The 19,848-nt window shown below is 32.3% G+C and overlaps 5 protein-coding genes across 7 annotated transcripts; 3 read left to right on the top strand and 2 right to left on the bottom strand.

The window, feature by feature from the left end:
* Positions 1–443: 443 nt before the first annotated feature.
* LOC135803337 (tetratricopeptide repeat protein 12-like) lies at positions 444–1,301 on the top strand. The gene is made up of 2 exons (XM_065316928.1): positions 444–967; positions 1,038–1,301. Exons 1-2 carry the CDS (start codon positions 512–514, stop codon positions 1,299–1,301), a joined length of 720 nt encoding a protein of 239 aa, XP_065173000.1. The 5' UTR covers positions 444–511.
* Positions 1,302–1,711: 410 nt separating this feature from the next.
* On the top strand, positions 1,712–3,094 carry Coa7 (Cytochrome c oxidase assembly factor 7). Its single transcript, XM_065312790.1, has 4 exons — positions 1,712–1,909; positions 2,287–2,570; positions 2,649–2,874; positions 2,940–3,094. Exons 1-4 carry the CDS (start codon positions 1,810–1,812, stop codon positions 3,047–3,049), a joined length of 720 nt encoding a protein of 239 aa, XP_065168862.1. The 5' UTR covers positions 1,712–1,809; the 3' UTR covers positions 3,050–3,094.
* Positions 3,095–4,007: 913 nt separating this feature from the next.
* Positions 4,008–7,577, bottom strand: LOC135799408 (LEM domain-containing inner nuclear membrane protein MAN1). Its single transcript, XM_065312511.1, has 8 exons — positions 7,436–7,577; positions 7,079–7,254; positions 6,684–7,015; positions 5,852–6,302; positions 5,564–5,781; positions 5,116–5,492; positions 4,744–5,059; positions 4,008–4,675 (listed from the first exon to the last, which is right to left on the bottom strand). The coding sequence occupies exons 2-8, from the start codon at positions 7,237–7,239 to the stop codon at positions 4,161–4,163; spliced, it is 2,370 nt and encodes a 789-aa protein (XP_065168583.1). The 5' UTR covers positions 7,240–7,254; positions 7,436–7,577; the 3' UTR covers positions 4,008–4,160.
* Positions 7,578–7,588: 11 nt separating this feature from the next.
* Sgt1 (suppressor of G2 allele of skp1) lies at positions 7,589–8,748 on the top strand. The gene is made up of 5 exons (XM_065312532.1): positions 7,589–7,729; positions 7,795–8,022; positions 8,076–8,166; positions 8,219–8,412; positions 8,473–8,748. The coding sequence occupies exons 1-5, from the start codon at positions 7,727–7,729 to the stop codon at positions 8,578–8,580; spliced, it is 624 nt and encodes a 207-aa protein (XP_065168604.1). The 5' UTR covers positions 7,589–7,726; the 3' UTR covers positions 8,581–8,748.
* Positions 8,749–10,834: 2,086 nt separating this feature from the next.
* Positions 10,835–16,939, bottom strand: LOC135803166 (uncharacterized). 3 transcript variants are annotated; one of them, XM_065316765.1, is made up of 6 exons: positions 16,273–16,939; positions 15,832–15,855; positions 12,680–12,789; positions 11,903–12,148; positions 11,647–11,838; positions 10,835–11,486 (listed from the first exon to the last, which is right to left on the bottom strand). In XM_065316765.1, exons 1-6 carry the CDS (start codon positions 16,605–16,607, stop codon positions 11,083–11,085), a joined length of 1,311 nt encoding a protein of 436 aa, XP_065172837.1. In that variant the 5' UTR covers positions 16,608–16,939; the 3' UTR covers positions 10,835–11,082. The 3 variants fall into 3 exon arrangements, with proteins under 3 accessions (XP_065172837.1, XP_065172841.1, XP_065172847.1); XM_065316775.1 differs by having other exon boundaries at positions 11,235–11,486; positions 11,657–11,838; XM_065316769.1 differs by lacking the exon at positions 15,832–15,855.
* Between the last annotated feature and the right edge of the window lie 2,909 nt (positions 16,940–19,848).

The following is a 19,848-nucleotide window of genomic DNA, read 5'->3' as shown; positions in this document are numbered from 1 at the left end:
GTAATTTCAATAATTTCAGAGATTAATTAATGATTTCTTCAGGAAATTATTGCTAAATACATGTAGTTTAATGTCAGTGGTATTATAAATTGTTTTTTGCTCAAAATAGTTGATTTTTGAGAGTAAAGTTGAAATTTCATGTCTATATCTTACAAAATCAATAATTTTGTTATAATTATTGCAATTTCTGAGATAAATTAACTATTTTTTCAGAAAAGTGATGCTAATTAATGATATTTTTTTATGTTGAGTTATTATCATAACAATTACTGTTAAAAATTGTTTATTTTGTTGTAAAACCCACAAAATGAATTTTTCGTTCTATTTTTATTATTTTACAACAATTCGTTTAAAATTAATGCATTTTAGTTACTCTAGGCTTTATATTTTTTCGTTTTTAGCTTTAAATCATAAAATAATCAATATTTTTGGTTACCATGACAAGTTTTATCAATATTTCACCAATTGCAACCCTTTTCCCTTCAAAATATCTTAAAAACCTTCTTTCACAATGAATAATTCGTTTAAACTTGCAATGGATCGTGACTTGGAGAACGTCAACGAAGAATTTAACAATTTCCTACATCGCGTCACAGAAGTCTCCTCAATAGTAAAAAACCTTGCCTCCTCAGACACCAACACACAAAACATAGGCCTCCTCGAAGCGGATAGAGTTCTCAACACATCGAAACAAGAACAAATGCTAGAAAACATCGATGAGAAAGACATCATACTCAAAATAAAATCCAACCGGACTGTGCTCAACAAAAAAGCGTTGCATAAGAAAGAAAACCAGAATGGAGACACGACAGATCCAGAAGTATTCATGGAGGAAGTCTCGAAAGATGCCGAAATGCGTTACAAGGATAAACAAATCCGGACTGAAAAGATGCAGACGTTTAAAACGCAAGCGACGAAAGCTTTCAGGCGCGGAGAATACGAGAAAGCGCTGTGTTATTACAATAAAGTAAGATATACTTTATTTAAATTTTTATATAAAAAATATAAAATATTGATTTGTATTTAATAAATTTTAGGCGATTGAACAAATCAAAGACAGTCCTCTCCTGTATAATAACCGCGCGTTAACGCAGATAAAACTTGGAAGATGTGAGAAAGCCATCGATGATTTGAAATTAGCGCTGAGACTCAACGAAAACTGCCTGAGATCGTTTTTGTTACTCGCTAAATGTTATAAAATGTTAGGAAATTGTAAACTTTATGATGAAACCATCGCAGAGGCAAAAGAAAAAAATCCTGGGGAGATTAGTTTTATTGATAATACGATTTTGGAGTATTAAAATTCTAAAAAATGAGAAAAACGTGAACGTTTTGGAAAATTTAATCATTTCTGAAGAAATATTTTAAAAACAAAGGATTTAAGTCCCTTCAAGCTTACAATCTTCTTTTTTTAAGCTTTAAAACACAAAATATCAGCCAAAATCCGTCAAAAAGTGAATTTTTTTTTGAAAATATCGATGAGAAAGATATTATACTCAAAATAAATGAAAATTTGCGCTGAAACTTAAGGAAAACTGTCTATTTTCTAATATTTAATAACATTTAGCAGGTTTTTGCCCGTAAAATGATATAAAATATGATAAAATACCAAACATTTTGTCAAAAAAACCTAACAGAAGTAAAAGATAAAATTCAAAAATAAATAAAAACGAAATAAATTCCATTAATGCGACTCCTACAATCCTGGACCACTAACCTTAAATGTTTGACACTTGAACATACGTAGTTTATGTTCCTCTACGAAATGTATAACACAATAATAAAAGATTAACAATAATATTAGTGATAATGGCGTACGATTTCAAATCGGAGAGTGAAGTGAAAGATTACGTGAATAATCTAGGCATAGAATATCGATTCGGGTGTTACAGTGAGAAGAAACCTGAAGGTTTGCATAACATGTTGATTATTTTCAAATAACTCACAAGTTTTTTATTGATAACTCATAAACTAAACAAAACATAATAACCATTCTTTCACTATATTACTTATTATTAAATTCTACGTTTATTTACTGAATTTTATTATGATAACATTATTATTTTAAAAGTTATTCAATAAAATGTCAAAAAATTAGATAACATTATTATTTTGTTAATAACTTTTTACCAAATTAAGTTAGAGTGATGATTCTTTTACGATATAGTGTATAATTTAATTGTTTATCTATGATTTTTTAAATTATTGTTTTATTATTATTAGTTTATGAGTTATTCATAAAAAACTGTAAAAAATACTATTTGAGGTTAAATTTTAATTTTCTAGTGTGCCACCTACTTGGAGACTTCCTGGAAGCAATAAAAAAGGATTTCGACAAGGCTGGGAAACTCTACAAGAACAACTGTGATGAATATCGCTACGGGAAGTCTTGTTACAAATTCGCTACTTATTGTTTGATGGGTAAAGGTGGGCAGAAGGAAGATTTCCAATCAGGTTTTAAATACATGAGTATTGCATGTGAGGAGGGTGAAAGTGAAGGCTGTTTCAATCAGGGACTAGTACTAATTACAAATAATGAATCTAAGGGTGTGCAGATGGATATACCTAAGGTATTACATAAAAACCAACCAATTCAATAATTTTTTGCTATTTTTATATAAATAATGAACTATTTTGTTAATATTCAGGGAATGGATTTGTTAAGAAAGGCTTGTGAGGCAAAAAACGCGAATGCATGTTATTACCTCTCAGGAATGTACATTTCCGGCATGAGAAACCCGAAAGATCCGAAGAAAAAGGAGTTTATTTCGAAACCAGACATGCAAATGGCGTATAATTATGCGAAGGAAGGCTGCCATCTTGGAAATATTTACAGTTGTGCTAATTTAAGTCAGATGTATGCAAAGGGTGAAGGTATTTATATTTATTTATTGAATTTGCTGTTTTATTGGTGAATTTTAATGAAATTTTGATTTTAGGTGTGGAAAAGAATAAGGAATTAGCTGACAAGTACAAAAAGGTCACTCGAGACATGCAGGCTGAGATGGAGAGTAATAAAACGTTGACGTTTCAAGAAGGACTTAAATAGTTATGAATTATTTGTTATAAAAGTTAATAAATATTAGAAAGTTTATGTTAAAGAGGTTGTTATTTGGGGAAGTATTATTTCAGTGATAAAAAACCCTAGAGATGCAAATATTACTAGATTTTGCAGGATTTGCAAGAAATTACTTGCAAAATGCTTAAAATCATGTGAAAGAGGCTTCATTGCTTGCAAATATTAACTTATTAACGTCTTACAGGGTAATTGTTGATCACACAGTGAGAAAAGCGTAAAAATGTTGAAACTTTTTGTTTTACTAACCAAAATTGGACGCAAGCTAACCTCAACACGTACTTTTTTATATATTCCAATCTATTTTTGAAAATATTCATGTGCAAACTGTAATTATTCAGAGAAAAGCATTACTTACTCATCTAGTAGTTTAACTTCACAGAATTTATACTAAATTATACTTTTAAATCGAAATTTGTTGAAGATTTAACCCGGAGCGACGCTTGTTTTTTGACGTACAACTGGTTGCATATAGTACTAGAGGAATTTATTTCTAGGGTGAAAATCCCTAGGGATCTAAATAGAACTAGATTTACCTCAAAAAATACTTGGAAATGATTTTAAATGATCCAAAATGGGATTCTCATCTTCTCTACACATAAAAATCACAGATATACCGAACAATAATTATAATAAACGTGAATTAATACCAAAAAAGTTAAAACTTTTGTCTTACTAACCAAAATTTCTCGCAACCTAACCTCAAACCGCGTTTTTTGAAATAAAATCAACTTACAATGAAAATATCCATGTTCAAACATTAAATATATAACAACAAGCGTTACTTACTCATCTAGAAGCTCAAACACAAAGATTAACCACTAAATTACAGTTTAAACTCGAAATTTCTCGCAGATTTCCACCAGACCCACGCATTCCACACCACATCCCCACGTATAAGTGCACCTGGTTGCATACAACACAAACAACATAAAAATCAATTTATGTTTACTGAAACTTAAAAAATACTGACAATTACAAGAATAATTAATCGAAACAATGAACATCCGCGCATCAGCTGATCAAATCACCCAAAACGCGACCATTTGTTCATTTCATTACTGATAAATTGCTCAAAAATTACCTAAACCTTTAAAAACGGCGGTCCGGACAACGGACTATCGGGAAACCGCTGCATATACCTCTCCAAACGCAAATACTTAACCGTCACCAAATGCCCAGCGAACCAATTGCCATGCAGACTGCGATAAGCAATAGCTGCATCATTCGTATCAGCGCATTTCAGATACACACACTTGGTGTTAATATCAACCGACACATGTAAAACACGACATTGTGCGCATTTACTCAAAATGGCTTCGCGAATCGTCGTCTTGTTGCAGTTGCGATCACCATCGTCAATCATACCGCGTATTTTCAAGCATGGCGTTGGGGAACACGGCGGTGTTTGCACTTCGAACGCCTGTCCCTGCCAAGATTTATTCGCGGAGGCATTCGTGCAGTTCATGGAGACATTTTGTCCGCCGATCCAGCGCCATACTTCGTAGGATTCCCCTTTGACGACTTGCACTTCTGTGCGGATACGTGATTCGTTTTCATCGATGAATTGCAAGGCTTTTTTCCAAGCTGCTTCCATAGCTACATATTAAAAAAAAAATTAAATGTAAAAAAGTGAGGTTAGGTTTAGTTAAACATGAAATTCTTACTTTTACGTTGATCAATTGCTATTATCATGTCTCTAACGTGGTTTATCACTAGATATTGATCATCTCCGGATTGTGTTTGCATTATTTCCAGGATTTTCTCCACTAACATCATCACTTCTTCTTTTTTCTTGTGTTGATAGTGTTTGATGTGCTTATAACCATACTTAGAGATGTGCAAAATGGCCGCCACACTTAAAATAACAACCGTAGCTTTTAACAACGCGCTTACTTTCTGCCAGAATGAACATCTCCATGGTAAACTCGGTGATAACACTGCGAATGCGCGAGTGTAATGCCCATTTAGTAATTCTTGATTCTAAAACAAATTTTTTTATCAAAATTTAATAAAATGTTGATTATTTTGATACATACAGATTGTTTAACGTCGTCAATGATTTTATAATCATCCCCATCGGAGTTTTCATCAACCATGAGCACAGAAACACCCAGAAACTGATTATGATGAGCAATAAGCACGAAACTATCGATATCTTGCCTAATAGCGCGCTCGTCTTGAATTTTATAGTTATTCGTAATGAAACGCACGATATCCGCGTCAGTCATGTAAGTTTTCTTCTTTCTAGAAGCATCTGAAGGTGTCGAAGTGAGTAAATCACCGCAATGATAGTCGATGGCGAGTTCAATCAGCTGTGGCTTGAAGATTTTGTATAAATCTATGCCGCCGAGTGCTTCGTCTTGCGTGAGACAATCGATGGTTACTGTTGATGTGCAATAAGGCACTTTTAAGCCTTAAAACAGGAAAATTTTTATTATTTTTATTAAATATGTGTAAAATATTATAAAATATGATGAAACTTACCAACTATATCATTAGTGTTGCTTCCACGATGCATTCCATAGTAGAGAGCAAGTAAAATAACAAAAAACACGCCGACAGCTGCAACCAACGCGAGGGAAATGAAATTCCCGGTGTTTTCTTCACTTTTCAGCGCGGTGGAAGTCGTCCGGCAGTTTGTATTCGTCGAAATGCGACGGCGCGTGTCACTTTTGATTAGTTTCATCAATCTTTGCTTTGTTCTATCGAAAATTAAACAAATTAATCATAAATATACATAAATATCACCTAAAACTATGAAAAATCACTCACCTGATAAAAATATTGCTGTCTCCTGATGCCTGTACTCTTATTTCTTGTCTCTCTGTGCGTTTTACACGCCTAGTGGGATCATCCCGTTGTTTTTGTTGCTGTTGTGTGAGCAGGGATAAACGCTTGCTGAAATTCTGCAGATACGGCGAGTTTTCCAGCGGGATATCATCTTGTGCGCGTGATAAATATCCATAAGTCGTGTGGCGTGCGCGTCTGTTGGTTTCTGAATCATATTCATCGCCCGGCGTGGACGTGGCTTGTTGAGAGTGTGATAAAGTTGATTGAAACGCGGAGTATGTGGATTTTGCGGGTGGAATCACCGGTTGTGGACGTTGTAGAGACGGAGTGTTTACTCTTGGAGTAGTTGTGAATAATTTCGGTGGGGAATCCACTGAAGATGATGAAGTCATCGAAGTGTTGGAGAATGATGATGTGTTTTTCATGTTTATGCCTAAAAATCATTGAAAATGATTGAATTTCATTGGAATTTTCATGAAATTAACAAAGTTTCATGGGAAATTTAGTTAAAATGATGAAAACTATTAGAAAAAAGACATTTTGCTATAAAATTTGATCAAATCAATAAAAATTTTATAATTTTTCATTAAAAATTTCATTAAAATGACAAAATCTGTCAAAATAATGACAGTTTGCGATAAATTTTCATGAAATCAATGAAAATCTCATAAATTCTTACTAAAAATGTAGATAAATGACAAAAACTATCAGAAAAACACAATTTGCAATAAATTTTCACCAAATTATCAAGAAATTCATCATTTTTCACTAAAAATCTGTCAAAATAAAAAGATTTATGTATAAATTTCCTTACCCAATGAGTTATCCTCATCTGTATCATCACTCTGAGAGTAATCCACGTCTCTCCTACTCTTCTGATTGTTTTTCCCCGCTTTACGAGGTGCTAACACCACTTCTGTTTCAGTATCCGAGCTGGTATCCCCCACAAAATGGCGGACCTCAACACCACGACTCTTAAACTTCGGTTTTAAAGTCGCAGTCGCAACTGATTTCTTGTCGTGGTTTCCATTAGTTTGCACCTTTGTTGATGTTCTTACATTGACAACAGGCGCAACTGTAGCCCGGCGTGTTTTTACCTTTCTATCTACTTCACTGTCATCATCCGAAGAATATTTAGCCATTGTTCTGAAATATTTATTAAACATTATGTATTTTCATGAATAAAATAAAAATGTTTATTGTTTGTACCTTCGCTCAATGGCATTCTGCTTCTTTTTATTCTCTTGTAAAAGCTTCAACTTTTTGATCATTATCTTCCTGGTGGTGCCTGTGATTGGCATAACAGGAAACCCATGCTCAATCAGTTTGGTTCGCAGTGCATCATCAGAAAGATTATCAAAGTCTGTCATTCTGCAGCAGTTTTTCTGTGAAAAAATAAAAATTACACACTTTTCAAAGGTTTTAATGTTTAACAAGGTTATAATTGATGTATTACACGAAATAATACCTAGTTATTATAAAATCAAATCAAAGCTTGCCCTAGAACATTGTTTCAATCAAAAATGTTGCCTGGAAACGGTTTGAAACCGGTGATAATTGACCCACCTGCTGAAATTGTCCACCAACTCAATGTTTGCACGTCCAACGGCTGGAAATCGCCGCTTGTAAGCTGTAGAATTAACTAATTTGTCCGCTGTGGGTGTTTTTACGGTAAGAATACAAGAATGCAACGCGACGCCGCGCTCGTTTTTTTTTTTACTCTACGACGCGATGATTTGCTGTGACTGTGAGGTTAACAGCTCAATCATTGAGTCAAACATTTTCAGATCATCTTTCAACCAAAAATAACAAGCAGATCGTGAATTTCACAAAAATCAGTCAGTAAATCAGCTTGAAATGGTGAGTTTTGTTGATTTTTATAAGATTTTGATGGAATTTAATGTTTGATTGATGATTTACTGCAGGCTAAGGCACTGGATGCAATCAAAACAGATTTCTATCAGACTGATGAAGCTGTAATAGTCACTTTACTAGTGAAAAACGTCAAGGAAGAGTATTTGACTGTGGATGTTCAAGATAGGAAGCTGACTGTGAATCTAAAGTTCCCCGATGTTGAGGAAAAGGTGCTGCAGTTCAATCTGTTGAGAGCCATCATTCCAGAAAGTTCTACCTACAAAATTATGTCTACTAAAGTATGTTTCACAGGTTTATTTTGATGAAAAATTGATTAAATTTGTGTTTTTAGGTGGAAATTAAGCTGCAAAAGTTGGAAGGGTACAGATGGGAGAAGCTGGAGGGAGCTCTTCCTGAAAATTACGCAAAACCAATATCATCAGGTGAGAAATACTGAAAATATTAAGATTTTTTACTTTAAAAATAACTTTTTAGCTCCTCCTTTACTGTTTGACAAACCACCAAGTTATCCAACATCAAAAGGCACTGATTGGTCAGCTATTGAGAAGGAAATCATTGAGGAAGAGCTCAAAGAGAAGCCACAAGGTGAAGATGGACTCAATCAACTGTTTCAGAAGATTTATGGTGAAGGAAATGATGAAGTGAAGAAGGCAATGAATAAAAGTTTTGTAAGTGCATTAAAACTATGAAATTTCATGTAAAAAATACGTTTTTTGATTGATTTTTAGATGGAATCTGGTGGAACTGTTCTAAGTACCAACTGGAAAGAGATATCTGAGAAGAAGGTGGAGATCAAGCCACCTGATGGCATGGAATACAAGAAATGGGACAGTTAAATCATAGATCAAATAATTTTCTGTTTTCTTTGCCAAAAGTTTGAAAATGAACACAAATCATCACTATGAAGAGAAAATATACTGAAATTGTATGTGTACTAATCATTTGTTATCATTTTTCGTGACTTTTGAGTGCTCATTACTAAATAAATCGATTTATTCACCTGTTTTATGCTTTTTGATTTGTATCACAATCACGATCTTCGCTGTTGTGGCATAACCTCACAAAAGCTGTCATTCAACAGCGGATAACTGATGAAATAGAGTGTTTGCACTGTTGTGGATGTGAATAACTTGTAGAGTTTTTAACTGGCTTTAATTTAATATGTTGTTTATGTGTGTACAGTGGTTGTTATAAGTTAGAACAAAGATTTTATAAAAACAAGTAGTTGACAGCGTTTGAACTTGCGACGGTTGACGTTCGGGTTTCATCGGTGAAAGTGTCAAATGACGCATGAAATTCATGATGGCCGACCTATATGTAATCTTATGGGGCGTTTCCATAGCAACGGGTATTTCTCTCAGCAGCATTTCCGAACATTGCCGAATATGTGTGTCAATAATTCAAAAAATTCCAATATTGCCATTTCCTTCCAGTCTTTAACGATTTTTGATTGTAAATATCATCAAAACTAAAAGCGATAGCTACCAACGAATTGCAGATTATGAAAGATATATCGTAAACTAAAAGAGATAATTAAGATTTGATCGCAGCTTCTTAATCTACGGACAATTTTCTATAAGATAGGATAGATAAGATAAGATAGGTTAAAACGGAAATCTGAGAGATAAAATTTTTCATCATAAGAAAAAATTGCCCAGGGGGGGTGCTTGATACTTTTTTTCGACGATTTTCAAAAATTCATATCTCTTAAACTAAAAGAGATAGCAACCAACGAATCGCTGATTATGAAAGATTGGAAAATTTCCTATCAGATAAAAATATAAAATAAATATATTTCGAACAGTAAAAGGTCAAAAAATGCCACTAAAGTGCTAAAAAGTGACATTTTGCAATTTTTGATGATTTTCTTCAATCGCGAATATCTCGTAAACTAAAAGAGATAGCAACCAACGAATTGCTGATTATGAAAGATTGGAAAATTCTCTATCAGATAAAAATATAAATTAATTATATTTCCAACCGTAAAAGGTCAAAAAATGCCACTAAAGTGCTAAAAAGTGACATTTTGCAATTTTTGATGATTTTCTTCAATCGCGAATATCTCGTAAACTAAAAGAGATAATTAAGATCTGATCACAGCATCTTAATCTACGGATTATTCTCAATAAGATAGGCTAGTTAGAACGGAAATCTGAGAGGTAAAATTTTACATCTTAAGAAAAAATTGCCAAGGGGGGGGTGCTTGATACTTTTTTTCAACGATTTTCAAAAATTCATATCTCTTAAACTAAAAGAGATAGCAACCAACGAATCGCTGATTATGAAAGATTGAAAAATTCTCTATCAAATAAAAATATAACATAATTATATTTCCAACAGTAAAAGGTCAAAAAATGCCACTAAAAGTGCTAAAAAGTGACATTTTGCAATTTTTGATGATTTTCTTCAATCGCGAATATCTCTTAAACTAAAAGAGATAGCAACCAACGAATCGCTGATTATGAAAGATTGAAAAATTCTCTATCAAATAAAAATATAACATAATTATATTTCCAACAGTAAAAGGTCAAAAATGCCACTAAAAGTGCTAAAAAGTGACATTTTGCAATTTTTGCCCATTTTTTTCAATCGCGAATATCTCCTAAACTAAAAGAGATAATTAAGATCTGATCGCAGCGTCTTAATCTACGGAAAATTCTCTATAAGATAGGATAGTTAAAACGGAAATCTGAGAGATAAAATTTTACATCTTAAGAAAAATTGCCAAGGGGGTGCTTGATACTTTTTTCGACGATTTTCAAAATTCATATCTCTAAACTAAAAGAGATAGCAACCAACGAATCGCTGATTATGAAAGATTGGAAAATTCTCTGTCAGATAAAAATATAAAATAATTAAATATCGTGGTGTAAAAGGATGAATAATGTGAATAAAAGTGCTAAAAATTTAATTTTTCAAATGACGATTTATTTTAATTGCGAATATCTTGTTTACTAAAAATTTAAAAAGGAACACATTGCAGCGTCTTAATCTACGGAAAATTCTCTATCTTTATCTAGTTTAATTTATATTTATAGGTTTTATACAATTTAATTCTAAATCAAATTATAACTTAAAATAACTCAAGCATTTACAAAATATATTATTTATTTATATACAGAATATATACACGTCACGTCTGTTTGCATTGTCGACAAATACAATATCTGCAAGTTGAATAAAACACGAAACACGTTGTTAAGTTAAATATAGCATAAATTAGTCAGTGTCCATTCCTCACGGGCGAGAGAGTTCGAACTTTTCACGCACAGTTCACTCACAATTCAAAATTCAAAACATTAATGTCTACGAATACCTAAATACAACAATCCATCAATTTACGTTGTGCTAAACTGCTGTTTGTTGTTATCCTCCTGAATGCGATTGAGCAACTGCCGCAGTTGATTCATATCCACATTGTAATTCCCGCTGCCTGCTTTGGAGACAATCACAGCGCCGTCAGCGAGTGGCAAAGGCGGCGGGGGCGGCGCACGCGTCCTCTGTTGATGATGCCCATGCGTGTGTCGTAGCTGCACGTGTCTACAACGCGTCGACGATGAAGAAGACCCGAAAGATTGAGAATTCGATGAGCTGGACGCTGTTTCATCTTCGGGCGGTGATTGGATTGTCTTCACGTCTAGTTTGGGCTGCACTGACTTGCGAATAAGGTCGGCTGAGTGCGTATTTCTTCCAAGATTTGATTGAGTTTCTTCGTAGGCTGTTGGTACCGGTTGAGGGGTCGCTATATAATAAAAAACAGAGTTAAAAAACATGAAAAACATGCAAAAAACACGAAAAAAAAACAAAATATTAATTTTCTAATGAATTAAATATTAAAAACACTCCATGCACGTTTAAAACAATCAGATAATTAATTATTAATGTTGTTAGAGCAAACTCACGCATGCCAACCGTGCATGAAGGTCCTTTGAAGAAGTCTCCGGCTTTGACGATGGTTCCAAACTGATCTTCGATTTGTACCATCACTCCGAACGATTTTCCTTTGTTCAGCTCTCGAACTCCGTGTAAAACGTTCAGATTTACGTAGGGCATTGATTCGGCGATAACCTGGGAGTCTCCAATCTTTTTCTTAACTATTATCAATGATAAAACCTAATTATTAACACAATTTTTGCATATTTGATGAGTTTTACTTACGTTTTAGTTTCTTCTGTCCTTTTACGTGATAATACAAAGTGACGCGGTACAATTTTTCACTTTCCGCTGAATTATCACGGCTAGAACATGGTGGAATGTCGCTGTTATCAACTAGGGTTGTATGATTAGTCAGGGATTTACGATAGAGGCGTAGATTTGCAGCAGCGATCGTATCTTCCAACTGAGACAGCGTGAAATACAATTTCATCAGGTTGTCGTTTTCTTCTGTGCTTGTAGGTTGATCACCTAAAGAGAAGGATATTTTAAGTACGCGTAACTTTTACAATAATCAACCGATTTTAATGAAAAGTATATCACTGCATAGATAATTTATATATCTTTCACTTAATGTATAATTTATTTAATTTTGTATTGTTTAAATATGTTTAATATTAAAAATAAGCTAATATTTCAAATTGTGATTCTAAATTGATCACTAAAAGAAAAGTTATTTTAATTACGAATAACTTTTAAAATAATTAACCAATTTTGACAAAAAGTATATCGTTGCATAGATAATTTATTCAACTTTCATTTTCTGTATAATAATCCTAATTTTGTTTTCTTTAAATTAGTTTAAAATCATAAATAAACAAATATTTCAAATTGTGATTTTAAATAATTTTATTAAACTTCAACTGAGAATAACTTTGTTAAACTTTAATAAAACTAAATTGTTTAAACTGATATTAGTAGATAATTTAATCAGCTTCAAATTGATATATAATTTGTCTATGTTTAATTACTTTTAGATGAGTTAAAACGTAAAAAACTTACAATTCGCATAGAATGAGCGATCGCGTTCACCATAACTCTTGCTGCCGTTGCCTTTCGTGATGAACAACATAACTTTTTCCTTAATATTATTGGTCATGGCCAGTTTATCCCTGAAAAAATCAATCACACGTGTTGGTCATTAACGAAATCCTCAACAAAACAATGAAAAAACCGTCAAAACAAAGCAAAACAAAACAAAATCCACACAAAAACGACAAATTACATCATAGTTACACTCCTGGCGCTAGATTAAATCCAACGATGACTTAATTAATTAAATATACTTTTAGTATTGAGTATTTTTAGTATTTATTCATTTCAATCGTGTTAATTGCAAGAGTCTAGCGCGAGTCTGGTTTTTGTTAATTGTAATTTATGACGATGGCGTGTGTGTAACACGAACAAAACATCCGGAAGTGTTTCGTTGTGTCAAGGTCGTGATGCGTGATTCGTTGATTGCACACACGCGAAGACGGCGGGCGTCGTCGCCGTCGCCGTGGCCGTCGCGTTACGTAACAGCCGGCGGCGGCGGCGGGCGCGATTATTAGAGCACACGCGCGCTCGTATAGACGGCGCGACACCAGTAATCACGCTTAATGTGCGCTTAAATAACGCTTTAAACTGTTTAAGCTACTTTTTTAACTCTCCGAACCGTCGAAACCTGGCTGTCAATTAAATTTTGACGTGATTTAAGCGACTACGACAGAAAAACTCATCAATAAACATACGGCTACTTTAAAATCAATTTATGAACAAACTAATTAAAATATTTGATTGGAATAAAAACTAATTTGTAAAGAATTTAATATTGTTTTGTTTCATGTTTAAATTTTTAAAGTATCCTAAATGGTTGATTTTTTATGATTTTTTTTCTATGTAAAAGCATATTTTAATTTTTTTTCTAAGCCAAAAAGAATTCAACGACTTTAAACCCAAATAAACAACATAGTTATAAATAAAATAATAAACAAATCTCCCTATCTTATAGATAATTTAATTAGCTTTCATAATATATATAATACAATCAACAACAACAAATTAAAACTAATTAAATTAATATTTTTCGGAACGCTTGACAAAAAATAAGGTTAATTTTAATATTTAATTTTAAACTCAAATAACTCGCAAACTAATTAGTCGATTTTAACTAAATAAACTTCAATCTACTCAGAATTTTATTATTTATCACCCCAGTACTAAATAATAGATATACAGAGTGTTTAAATCATAAAAAATTAAAAATTATAATTTTTTGCTTTGTGCTTGATATTGTCGGATGAATGTTTAATGTTTTGAATGTTACAAGTGCAATCTTGCCATCTCGCACCTAGGATAGGATCTATGACCACGAGAGCCGGCTCGCCGAGAGGCATAATACATATGCATAGGTCAATACACTGTCTAGACAGACAGAAGAGAAGCGCGTCTAGCGTCGTCGCGACTAGTCAACTGTTGAACTTAACTATTGCTCAGCCGGCAGCAGGAATGCACAATTCGACAAATCCGACAACTCGAAGTTGGAGAAAAAAAGCGCCTTTCCAGCCGAGGGAATTTTCTGCGCTACAGTTATTAATTTAATGCCGATTTCACACTAGACTGTGCGCTAGACAACCAGTTTCAGACACAGCGGAATTCAAAAGAAAACTATGTGATGCAATTCAATTATTTAAACGTGGTATTATAGGAAATTTAATTGTCTTTAAAATGATGTATAAATTGTTTATATTATATTTATAAACAATAGTTTATCAGTATTTTTGTAATTTATTGTGTTTTAAAGTGATTGTATAGTTTAACCTCAAATAATTTGAAAAGTAATAATGCCATTTTGATGAATTTCACGTCATATTACAGATAATTTAATTGTCTTTCCAATGATATATAAATTGTTTATATATAGTATTTCTTTCATAACAGAATTAATGTTTTTGTAAAAAATTTCAATGTTGCATACAACAAAACAATTTTTAATTTTAATCTAAACTTTAACCTTAAATAATTACTTAACTAATTAATCAATTTCAATATTTTTTTCACCATTTTGTAGATAATTTAATTCCCTATCCATTGATACTAAATTTGTTAATAAATACCTTCATATTCATAACGATTTTCTAATTTTTGTATGAAAACAACAGTAGGTTATTGCTACCGTCTGCAAAATAGTGAAAAACAGGGTCAGGTTTTGCATCTTTCGCAGACATCGCGCGTGTTTGTGTAGGTATACGTGTGTGTCTCGACATGGCCTAGACGAAAAAATCCTGCGGCGAGGCATTCGCACGATCCGCGATGCGTGAAGTCGTCTAGGACTCCAGCAACTCGTTTGCATTTCACGCCCGGCCGTCTACAACTTTTTACTACTGCGGCGGCCCGCCGGCTGGCAGATAAATTAATGATCGATCCTAGACGCTCGTGCATCGCATCGTCTAGAAAGAACTCCAAGACGAAGAGTGCAGTCGAGCCTTGGCCTTATTAATGCATGTAGTCATCGCAACGCAAGTTTTATTGACGCTTTTTTGCGTCGTGATTGGAAAAGTTGATATAAGTGTGATTTTCATTCGTTGATATTGTTGTGTATTTGTTGGTTTAAAAGATAATGTTATATATCAAATTAAAGGGAATTTAATTAGCTTTCTTGTGGTGTTTTTATTTTTTATGTGACTTAATTAGTTTTTATGTAATCAGTAATGTTGTGCAAAAAAGCGTATTTTTTTAAAATGTTTTGTAGAACAAAACTTTAAACTTAAATAAAATAAGAATAAACAACTTTAATATGTATGTTTAATACATCAAATCAAAGAAAATTTTATAAACTTTCTTTTTGTTTTTAAATAAATTTGTAATCTTATCAATCTTATGAGTTATCAGCAAAAAACTATCAAAAACCACAACAAACATTCAAAAAATTACGTTATAATTTTTTTTAAAGGATTAATAATAGTTTATAGTCAATAAAAATAATTTTATATTAGTTTTTATTAAAAATAGAACCCTCATAAATATTATTTATATATTGATGTCATTTTGCTAGTGTTCCATGCCAAGAAAAACGCGCAGATTGCCAAAAATTGTAAAATAAACGCAAAACACGCCATAAAATCGCAATAAAAACAATAATCACAACAACAATTCATGCAAATCCACAAAATTACCTGGCTTCGGGGGTTTGAATATCCCTTGAAACAATAGATAAGAATTAGGGTAGATAATAGATGAAATATAAACAAATGTTTAAAAATCAAAAAGTAATATGTTTAACTATGAATTTATTAGAAACTAATAAATATTTTTGAATTGTTTAAATCGTGTGTAAAGGAGAATTTAATTATCTTTCTGACAAGACTAATATCAATGTACTTGGAATAGCCTAACTATGTCAAATTAAAGTTTGATAAAAATGCAATTTTTTAAATAACTTTTATGAAGTTCTAAGTTTAATTTAAAATAAATCTAAAACTATGGCATAAATTTAAACAATTTATATTGTGCCTGATTGAAAATTTAATTATCTTTCTAACAAGCCTAATATCAATATATTTCGAATAGTCTAATCTAGTCAAATTTAACTTTAAAAACTAAAAAATTTTACTTACTGCGCTCGTTGTCGTAACAATTGCTCAGTCTGTTGTCCTGGCTGCGGTTGATCCGACTGCATCTCTTCGCTGTCATCTTCGAAGTGATGCCGACTTCCATGATGATGTTTCTCATGTTTACCGCCCCTTTCATGCGGTTTTGCATGATGCTCCAAGTTAAAATCGACAATTTGTTCAGCGATGCGATCGACATACAGATCAAGTTTATCATCATAAAAACGCTCTGCAGATGATGCTACTTCTTGCTGTGCCGCCCCCGAAGACGTCTTAGGGGTCGGTAAGGCATACGACAATATCACGCACGTTTCAAACGCGAAAAACAAGCGGGAAAACATGATAAAGAGTCAAAAAACGTCAAAATTATTAAAAATTAAAGTTTAAAAAAGTTTAAAAGTACTTTCCACATGGGAAAATTTACTTTAATCACTTGTAACACTTGTATTAATTAATATTATTTATGGTTTAATTAATTTTATTTAAAAGTTTCAGTTTAAAAGTCTTTAAAACACGATTTTTATGTTTTTTACTCAAATTTTCGCTGTTTTTGATTGATTTTCGTTGATTTTTCAGTGATTTAACGCAATTTACACACAGTATCGTGTGGTTTTTCAGCAGGCCAGCAGGCGGTGTGCGAGCGGCGGTTTCTTGCGACGAAATGAATGATGAAACTGCCGCACGCAGGGATTTAAAGTCGCGGCGAGACGACGGCGCGCCGCAATTCGGCGCGGCCGGCTAGCAGGAGGCGTACACACACCACTCACACACACTCGAAATCGTTCAGCAGGAGGAATTAAACATTCTATTTAAACATTCAGGACGTTTACTTTACGCGCATTTTCGGCTAGAGTGCCTAGACTGCGCTCCAAAGCAAAACAATCACCTTTTTCATCGCAGAAATCGCTCATTTATCGATGAAAGCGCATTGTTTTGATTTATTACATTATACTACATTGTTTATTGTACTGCAAGAGACTCAAGAAGCACATATTTTAGATTAATCATCAGGAATTGATTGAATTATACGTGATTTATAGGTAAAAAATTAAATTTTTTAAGTTTTTTTACATAAAATTATTAATTTTCCATATAAACAATAAGTTAATATAATAGTATTATACATATTCTTAAAGGTAATTAAATTACCTATAATTTGACATAAAGCTTGTATAAATCCGTTAATAATTACAAAAGTTATACGCGTTTGAAATTTAATAATGAATATTTTTTGAAAAAGTGCGTCTAAATTGTTTTATAATTAGAAATGACGTTTATCGGAAGTGTTTCAATCAAAATTTTATATGCCTGCAGGCGCGTGATGCAGTTTATTGCATTTTTGGGTGTTTTTGCGGTATTTTTAGTCGTTTGGCGCGTGCGTTAAGCCAAAAATACGCGATACAAGTGCATTTTTGTGTTTTTCACCATCAGCAACACTTTTGACCGACTTCAAACCGCATCCAGACATAACAACAAGTATTATGCACTTGCACATGGTCACAACAACCCGCAAGACACAACATATTTATTATTGATTAATTATTTTCATGTTTAGTCTTTGATTCGTATCATGAATGAAAACGTCGTGTAAATAAACGCAAGTTGAGTGAGGTTTAAACTTTAAAAAATTCATAAATAATTAAATATAGGGATTAATTATAAAAGTTATATATTGTTGGAAAGGTAATTAAATTGTTTATTATTTAAACTTTAAATTGTTTAAATATCTCTTATAGTTTTTGAGTAATTTGATGTCAAAATTGATATTTAGAAAAAAATTGTTAATTTTTGTTTTTATCTTTTAAAAAATCATAAAAAATTAACTGTTACTGCAATTTACAAAAATTAAACACAGTTTTGAAGATAATTAAATTTTCTATAACAAAAATTTTAATTGGTAATAATATCTTTTATAGTTTTTGAGTAATCTTTGTTCAAAGTTGAAATAAGTTTCAATTCAATAATTTACATGTTTTTAATACTTAAAAAAATCGTAAAAAATCAACAACTACAATTATCAATAACAATTACACATAATTTTAAAGCCAATTAAATTCTTTATAAACTAATCTTTATTTTGTTCAAATATCTCCCATAGTTTTCGAGTAATTTGATCACAAAGCCAACATTTTAATTTTTCTCTAAATCTAGGTAAATTTATTGAATTTTCGTAATTAATTAGTGTAATTTACGATGTCCAGGTGTGCGTCGTCGTGTATGCGATGACTAACCGCTAAAAAAAGTCGCGAGCATTCAATTTTTTGTCTTCTGCAGGCGTGTAAGTGACTCAATCGAATTGGAATCCCTAGAATTCTTCGTCCAGACGGTCGCCCGCTGTTTAAATTCATCAAAATTCAATCAAACTTACACGAGCGCGCTAATTGCCGCCGAACGCAAACATCTCGACGCATTTCTACACCGAATTTATGCCGCCGTTAACGTTGTTTATCGATAATCACAATTTTATTCTAATTTCCATTTTTACTCCAAATTTATATGCGTAGTTAACGCAAATTCGCTGCGTTCGCAACCTGAACAACATATTCTAGTGAACAAATGATAAAATAAAGAGATCATTAATTAATTAATAGAATTAACTAATTGAGCGGGCAATGAATTGCAAATTGTAGCGAATTGCGCGCCGAGAAAACGGAAACCGAGTCATGTGACACTTCTGACACTTGAGCCACGCAGGAAAGTGCGTCGGAAGCGTCGCCGAAGGCGGCGTAATCGGTGTAATTGAACACCGGAGCATAAAAACCAATGATTTGTGCCTGAAATGTGTGTGTGTCGATGACACAGGGTCAATGCACAATATATTTCGCGTTTTTTCTTCCGTAATCTAAAAATTGACTACTTTTCCAACTATTTCGAGCCACCAATGACACGGATCGTATTACGCAAGATTGTTTTGCTAATTATTGTGTCACACAAGTTCATTACTAGTTCATAAAGACGCTAAATTCTATTTTAATTATAATTATTCAACAAATTGTATTAAATTGAAAAAATTTACATATGTAATGAGAATTTTATTTATTATTTACAAAAAATAATAAATATTAATAAGTGCAATAATTTAGTAACAAGATATAACCGGTATAACCAAAGAAAATTGTTTTAAACTATTATTTTTATTAATAAAGTGCATTGCAGCGACATCTAGGAAAAGAAATATGGTAGCTTTGTGGTACACTACTGCTTGTAATGAAAATGCCGTGCATGTGTGAGCAGGAAATCGTAACTATAAGGTACGTTTCCAGATGGCGCTGCAATGCAGTTTATAAATAAATTTCAAATTAATTATTGCTTAATCGTTAATTTTACATACTTTAAACAAATAAAATATATATTAATAATTAATACATTAAATTAATCATATTTTACTTTAATTCTTTAAGTTTTTTATAGTTATTTGTAAAAAAACAACATTTTATTATTATTTTTTAATTATTTATTGTTATAACAACAATTTCTTTTAACTTTTTATATCATAAAGCTGTTTCTAATCAAATGAATACTAGGAAGACCAAAATTTTTATCAATCACAAATGAGTCATTAATAATAGTGGAATATTTCGT

Source organism: Atheta coriaria, unplaced genomic scaffold, assembly GCF_025399875.1.
Source record: "Atheta coriaria isolate IRGN ID8LTWV9N9 unplaced genomic scaffold, Caltech_Dcor_3.1 hic_scaffold_2_pilon, whole genome shotgun sequence".
NCBI lineage: Eukaryota > Metazoa > Arthropoda > Insecta > Coleoptera > Staphylinidae > Dalotia > Dalotia coriaria.
Note: the sequence above shows the minus strand (reverse complement) of the source record. Positions and strands in the feature narration are given on the sequence as shown.

Excerpts from the sequence above, each read along its gene's own strand:
- LOC135803337 (XM_065316928.1), top strand. The coding sequence starts at position 512 with ATGAATAATTCGTTTAAACTTGCAATGGATCGTGACTTGGAGAACGTC. Across the intron at positions 968-1,037 it reads CGCTGTGTTATTACAATAAA|GCGATTGAACAAATCAAAGA; the intron begins GTAAGATATACT and ends AATAAATTTTAG.
- Coa7 (XM_065312790.1), top strand. The coding sequence starts at position 1,810 with ATGGCGTACGATTTCAAATCGGAGAGTGAAGTGAAAGATTACGTGAAT. Across the intron at positions 2,571-2,648 it reads TGCAGATGGATATACCTAAG|GGAATGGATTTGTTAAGAAA; the intron begins GTATTACATAAA and ends GTTAATATTCAG. Across the intron at positions 2,875-2,939 it reads GATGTATGCAAAGGGTGAAG|GTGTGGAAAAGAATAAGGAA; the intron begins GTATTTATATTT and ends TTTTGATTTTAG.
- LOC135799408 (XM_065312511.1), bottom strand. The coding sequence starts at position 7,239 with ATGACAGACTTTGATAATCTTTCTGATGATGCACTGCGAACCAAACTG. Across the intron at positions 6,303-6,683 it reads AGATGAGGATAACTCATTGG|GCATAAACATGAAAAACACA; the intron begins GTAAGGAAATTT and ends AATGATTTTTAG. Across the intron at positions 4,676-4,743 it reads AGCAATTGATCAACGTAAAA|CTATGGAAGCAGCTTGGAAA; the intron begins GTAAGAATTTCA and ends TTTAATATGTAG.
- Sgt1 (XM_065312532.1), top strand. Across the intron at positions 8,023-8,075 it reads ACAAAATTATGTCTACTAAA|GTGGAAATTAAGCTGCAAAA; the intron begins GTATGTTTCACA and ends TTGTGTTTTTAG. Across the intron at positions 8,167-8,218 it reads CGCAAAACCAATATCATCAG|CTCCTCCTTTACTGTTTGAC; the intron begins GTGAGAAATACT and ends ATAACTTTTTAG.
- LOC135803166 (XM_065316765.1), bottom strand. The coding sequence starts at position 16,607 with ATGTTTTCCCGCTTGTTTTTCGCGTTTGAAACGTGCGTGATATTGTCG. Across the intron at positions 12,149-12,679 it reads TCGCTCATTCTATGCGAATT|GTGATCAACCTACAAGCACA; the intron begins GTAAGTTTTTTA and ends CCTTCTCTTTAG. Across the intron at positions 11,839-11,902 it reads AGGACAGAAGAAACTAAAAC|TTAAGAAAAAGATTGGAGAC; the intron begins GTAAGTAAAACT and ends CATTGATAATAG.